This window comes from Pristiophorus japonicus, unplaced genomic scaffold (genome assembly GCF_044704955.1).
Source record: "Pristiophorus japonicus isolate sPriJap1 unplaced genomic scaffold, sPriJap1.hap1 HAP1_SCAFFOLD_47, whole genome shotgun sequence".
In the NCBI taxonomy this organism is placed as follows: Eukaryota; Metazoa; Chordata; class Chondrichthyes; family Pristiophoridae; genus Pristiophorus; species Pristiophorus japonicus.
In genome coordinates, this window is record NW_027254374.1 from 994,932 (window position 1) to 1,001,697 (window position 6,766).

The following is a 6,766-nucleotide window of genomic DNA, read 5'->3' on the forward strand; positions in this document are numbered from 1 at the left end:
TTCCCGTGTTACCCTTAACATGATAACCTGAATGAAGTTAAATTGTTATTTGATGCTCCAGCACAATGATCGTAGCAGATTGTTTGCTGCTCTTGTCACCCCGTGCAGAGTGATCGGTGCAGCGCCTCATTAAAATGTGTCAGTGGGTTTCACAGGTAATGGCTCTAATAGTAATGCAGTTCTCACCTTCCTCCTTGCTGATAATCGTACTTAAAGGAATAAAATGCTGTCAACTTGTATCTCCAAGTATATTTCAATCAGATACTGGAATATTATGTCTCTCTTCTCTCTCACAGCGAACTTGGTGACAATTGTGATTCTCTCCCGAGGAAACTGGCCTTTCCAAATGTATCTCTGTCTACATGGTGGCCATGGCTACAGCAGATCTACTGGTCATGATATTTAACGTAATATTGTATTATATTTTAAGTTATCACTTTCCACTTTCCTTCCTGTCCCATACTCGCGTGTGTAAACTCATTTTATTCATGAATGTTGTCACTTTCGATTGGTCTGTTTGGTTCACTGTCTCCTTCATATTTGACCGATTTATAGTTATCTGCTGCCAGAAGTTTAAAGCAAAATATTGCACCGACATAACTGCAATTGCGGTTATAACAATGTTCTCTGTTCTGGTAATATTAAAGGATATCCCCGTATTCTTTGCATATGAAACAGAGAAAATAATTAACAATGTAGAGTGGGGCTGCCGATCAAATGTACATTTTTTTTCTGCACCTCTAGGTGTAGCGTACCTCTGGTTTCACAGCACATGGCGAGTTTGGCTTCCTTTTACTTTAGTGGCCTTATTTAATTCTTTCACCGTCAGACGTATTTTACTGGCCAGCAGAGCCCGAAAGCGACTCAAGAGTCAGAGTAGTGAGAACCATAGCGACCCGGAGATGGAGAACCGAAGGAAATCCATCATTTTGCTATTTGCTATATCGGGCAGTTTTATACTGCTGTGGCTGACAACTGCTCTGAGTTTTGTAACCACCGGACTCTCAAACACCACTTATTGCCGAGGCGACCGCACAAACCAAGCCTATATAGCGACGGAAACCGGAGATATGTTGAAGCTTTTGAGTTCCTGTCTGAACACGTTTATTTATGCAGCAAGCCAGAGGATGTTCAGAGAAGAGCTGAAAACGGTGCTGAAATCTCCATGGACACTGATTCTAGGATCGTTGAAACATGAAAGAAAGCCGAAGTAGAGTGTGATATATCGTCTTCCAGCTTAGACTGATAACATATATATAAGCATGGTTGTTGTAAAAACTCACAAACATGACTATATTTGCTGCGCTTTGTAGCATTTAACGCCAACGTGGACCGTGGGTTTCCACAGTTATTTGCTGGAGTTACCCCTCTCAAATAAGGACATTCCCTCTTAAGTGGAACACGTGTCAGCGCTGATGTGAACTTTAATACTGGAATATAATAGTTGGTCAATGGCTTTGCTATCTGATCCTGCGAGGACTGTAATCAATTCTGTCCTATATTCACCAATTTTAGCGATTCTTTTGTGCTTTGCAAATCCCGCTCCTCTTACATTTCTGTCAGGTTTGATGAAAATGTTGCTCTGTGTGATTGCAGCTGGACCGACCGCTTCATTCCGTCTCTTGACATTAAGCAGCAGTGCCGCTGTCTCCTTCACAATGTTGGGATGCTGCACATTTTTAGAATTTTATCTTGGGTTGCCTCGTTCCACCTGTTTATTTTTTACTGACGTCTAGATTAATGATAAATAATTGATGTCTGCCCAGCAACGTTAGATAAATGTGTTGCGTGCTGTTATTAAATGTATTCTTGAATCTGCGTGTTATTGATCTGAATCAGCGACCCTGCAAACTGGTAAAACAGTGTAAGAAATAAAAGCATATAATCAGGGCATTTCAGACAAGGATTAGTAATCAGTGATTTCAGATATGTATGTGGAATAAGCCGCTGTATTTTTTTGGTACACAAGTAGTGCCATGTAATAATAACTCTCCGTTTTCCAACTGTTGTCTAACTGTTACACCCAGTGCAAGGAGGTTTATTTGGAGCTCCGTTCGGAACCACTGGGGACCTCGGTTTCAGAGCGTTACTCTGTGAAAAGGCGTCAACTGAAGACTCCAGGCAATGAATTAGAAATTGTCAGCGCGCTAATATATGTGCCTCAACTGCAGCTGCTTACCAATTTATGCTGCAGATTAGAAGATGTTGAGGAGGGGATGTCCCTCGAACTCGCCAAATCTACTTTCAAATTGTTGGATGTGCAACAATGGCAGAGTAGATCGTTCCACTTCCGATTCCGGATAACAGGTTACACTTATAAACAGCCAGCACTATTTCAGCTCAATATTCTGTGATTGATAGGCACCGCTGATATCCATTGCTCTGTGGATGTACTTGGTTGAAATTCATTTTCCTATATCGGTTTTTAATTTTCTTGGGATGTCATTCATCTACTGAATGCTTGTACGTTTCCTAATTATGTTTTTATTTCGCCAAGTGCAGGAATCACCCGCCCCGACACAAGTGGACAGGGAAAGGGCGGTATCATTTGATGTTCCAGCTCAAACGCTGCCTGTCTATACTGATTTGCATCCAAGTGTAATCAGAGTTTGCAAAATAGTCACTTAAAATTCCATGATTCAACATTGGAGGGTGTCTCTGAACTCCCGTTGTACTGGTCAGTCGTTATCACTCAACGAGTAGATATGCAAGACAATTGGGAGTATAAAACAGATTATTGTGATTCAATTGGACATGACGGGAATGCAAAATATGCTGCATCTCATGTACCATCCGTCATACCTCAAGTCCGATATTCGCTGTATTGATGTCAATGAAAAGAATATTGGGCGGTGCGTGTAACAGGCGAGTTCTCGTCTTTTGCTCATCGAGTAACTGGTGTCCTTTCGTTTTTCCGCCTCCCCCCAACCGCCATCCCGCCCAATTTGTGTGTAGAATGAATCTCTAAAAGCAGGGCATCTAGAGGCTGATTACATCAAGTCGAGAATAACATGCACCTGAGCCCTCGTGGCTTTGCTTAACACTTGCTACCTGCCTATTGTCAATACTGTTTAGCCTTATCCTTATTCCGACCCTGTTTGGGTCCAACTCTTGGCTTACTCCCCGGGCGACTGCCCCTTCTATACTTTCCCTTACTCTGTCCCTGGTTATAACTCCCATAATGTTCTCCATCGTGTATCGATAAGTAGGAACATGCTGATTGCTTTACATATGTTTTGTTACAGAGCATTGATCTCTGTGGTTGAGGACTCTGAGTGCGTGACTTGCGGTCAGGCTTCCTCCATGCTGTATTTGCAAGAAAGAACTAAATTATTCACTCATCAGCTTAGGGAATACCTAATCGATGGTTAATGAATTAAATTCATTTTGAGCTGAAGTGGTTGAAGATAAGACAGTTCCAGAACCGAGTCAGGCTTCATTCATTCCTCGATCTACTGGAGAATTAAAACCGCAAACAATTCCTCAGTGAAGACCTAATCGAAGGACTGATGAATTCGTCTTGTGCCTTATCATACATCTGTCAGAATGGCGGTATCCCAGCTTTGCTATAATGGGATGCCGCAAATTAACGGTGTATCATTGACGTTCTTCGCTGCCTTCAAGATAACGTTCTTGGTTTTTAAATTATGCATAAGGATTGTAAAACGCTCGTGGCCATTCAGTAAATAACCTATAGAAAACAGTTACCCAATGAGCTGAAATGTTCTGCCCGGCGTCCCTTCTAACTATTCATTTCACATTTAGATCTTTATGATTGAAATCCTTGCCACAGTGAAGAATTTGAGCAGACTCATTTGTCCATCTCATCACAAGCTTCAAACTGACATAATATAGATAAAAATTACGTGGCAAATATTCAAAGAAATATTGCAAAATTTTCAACGAACATTGATAAATTAATACCTACATGGGAAAAGTGATCCTACCATGGCGAATTAAGGAAATTAAATATTCATCTTAATCATCATCATAGGCAGTCCCTCAGAATCGAGGAAGACTGGCTCTCACTCTAAAAATTAGTTATTTGGTGACTGAAGACTCCGATACGAGAAACAAAGTCCTTGTCACAAGTGTGACAGATAGTCGTTGGGTGAAAGGGAGGGTGGGAGTGGTTTGCCGCATGCTCTTTCCACTGCCTGCGCTTGATTTCTGCATGCTCTCGGCGATGAGACTCGAGGTGATCAGCGGCCTCCCGGATGCACTCCCTCTGCTTCGGGCGGTCTTTGACCAGGAACTCCCAGGTGTCAGTGCGGATGTTGCTCGTTATAAGGGAGGCTTTGATAGTGTCCTTGAAACGTTTCCTCACCCTACCTTTGGGCCCTTTGCCGTGTATGAGATCCGAATAGTGTGCTCGCTTTAGCAGTCTCGTATCAGGCATGAGAACAATGCGGCCTACGCAGCGGTGTTGATCGAGTTTGGTCAGTGCTTCACTGTTGGGGATCTTGGCCTGGTTAAGGACGCTAACGTTGGTGCGTCTGTCCTCCCAGGGGATTCGTAGGATATTATTGAGTTGATAGCAGAGGCTCATAGTTTTGCGAATAATAATCATAAGCCTGAGGACTGGGACAGCATTAGAAACCAACAAATGATTACCAAAGATTGACAACATTGGAGAATATAGAATACGAGAGTGAACTAGCTAAAATATAAATGCAGATGGAAGATTTTCTACAAGTATATAAAAAGGAACAGAGTAGCAAAGGTAAATTTTGGCCCCTTAGAGGCTGACATGTGTGAAATTATAATGTGGAGTAAGGTAAATGTAAAGCAGTGGAAATTCGGCCTGGTGCCGCCTCTGTTTTCTGCCAGTTTAGCGGGGAGCGGGGAGGTGGACAGTACTGTCCAAGAGAGGCGAGACAGTGTGCATCGCGCCTGTTTGCGATGTGATCCCTCTATGGCTAATTTGCGATCTGGGTGACCCGTAGCATGCTGTAGCACGCCCCAGTGGGACTGCCTGCGAAAGTGGACGGTCCGAGCTGTACGGAGCTGCATGGAGCGAAGGAATGTCGATCTGAGGTAAGTGCAATTCATGTTTATGTGGCATCTGTCAGTTATTGTGAATGTTTTTGCTGATTTTTTTCCAATGTTATGTACAATCGATAGCCCCTCTTAGGGCGCTCTGAGAACGGTTCTTTATCCTCGGGATTTTCAGTTGCTCAGCCGACCTACATCGGTAGGTGGGAAGGTCATCCATGACGAGGACACAAGCAGCTGCAAAGGGAGATAGACAGGATAACTGAATGGGCAATAAGATGGCAGATGGAGCGTATTTTAGAGAAATGTGATGTTATTCACTGCTCAGAAACTATTAAATATTGATGTTCATTGTTAATTGTGTGACCACGTGCAGGAAATATACAAAGTTAGCATGTAGTTAGAGCAAACAATTAGGAAGGTAAATAGCATGTTAGCCTAAATGCAAGGAGTTGGAGTACAAGATTATGAAAGTCTTCGTAAAATTGAGCAGGGTCTTGGTGAGGCCGGACCTGTAGTGTTGTGCACAGTATTGATCTCCTGATCGAAGGAACGATATACTTGACTTCGAGGCTGTGCAGCGAAATTAAATTTTATTTAGCTAAGGGATGAGAGGGCTGTACAATGGGGAGGAGATTGAATAGATTAGGCCAATACGCTCTAACGTTTAGAAGAATAAGAGGTGATCTCATTGAAACATACAGGATTCTAAGGGAAATTAATATGGCAGATGTTGAGAGATTGATTCCCCTGACTGGGGAGTCTAGGGCTCAGGGACATAGATTAAGTATTAAAGGTCGACCATTTAAGATTGAGATGAGGAGGAATTTTTTCCCTCAGAGAATTGTGAATCTTTGGAAGTATCTAACTCAAAGGGAAGTGGAGACTGAATCAGTAAACATATTCAAGTCTACTTTAGATCGAATTTTCGATTGTAGGGTAATCACGGACTATAGGAATCTGGAAGGGAAATTTGAGATGAGGTCCAATATCAATCATGAGTTCAGTTAGAGGGCTCGAAGGAAGATGACCTACAGCTGCTCATACTAATTTTGTCAAAGCTGGAATTGTGAATACCTTAAATCTCTAACGCTGAGCTGTAAAATACAGTGATATCATTTCTAAGATTAGATTACCTGAATTATCCACATATGGGGTAACAACATTCCTTCCTGTAACAAAGGTATACCATTAGATTAGAAATCTACCCTTCCACACATTCGTGTGGCAATTGTAGAATCAATGCGAAATCTGGAACTGACTGAAATGTGGTGAACCAGGATAGTAGTGTCGTGATGACAAGGGGAGTGGAAAGAGTCGAACAGATCAATAGACGGAGACAGCTGCAATTTAAATTAATAAAATGCCAATGATACTTTGTTTGCAACTATTAAATGCCAATCCTCGACATCATGTTAACAGCGAATCGCTAAAACAATTAAACGAAGAAATCTGGTCCACATCAAGGCAGATAACATCCATAAAATGTGTTTTGCTTCATCTTAAATTGGTGTCAATACAGAAAAATTAAAGAATAATTTAAATTGAGCAAAAATGAGATCAAGACTAGAGTGATCAAGATATAATATATCGGACAGGGCGTCGCCCATAGCGGGTGAATTATATGAGAATTGTCGACATGGCTGGAAGATGGGATAGTTCTCAATAGAACAGAGGATGGTCAGGGAAAACATAGAAATATAGAAACATAGAAAATGGGTGCAGCAGTAGGCCATTCAGTCCTTCGAGCCTGTAACACCATTCAATAAAA

The 6,766-nt window shown here is 41.9% G+C and overlaps 1 protein-coding gene across 1 annotated transcript; it reads left to right on the forward strand.

Annotated features, from left to right (window-relative positions):
- The first annotated feature begins 371 nt into the window (after positions 1-371).
- LOC139252460 (probable G-protein coupled receptor 139) lies at positions 372-1,214 on the forward strand. The gene has a single exon (XM_070873433.1). It carries the CDS (start codon positions 372-374, stop codon positions 1,212-1,214), a length of 843 nt encoding a protein of 280 aa, XP_070729534.1.
- The last annotated feature ends 5,552 nt before the right edge of the window (positions 1,215-6,766 follow it).

Excerpts from the sequence above, each read along its gene's own strand:
- LOC139252460 (XM_070873433.1), top strand. The coding sequence starts at position 372 with ATGGCTACAGCAGATCTACTGGTCATGATATTTAACGTAATATTGTAT.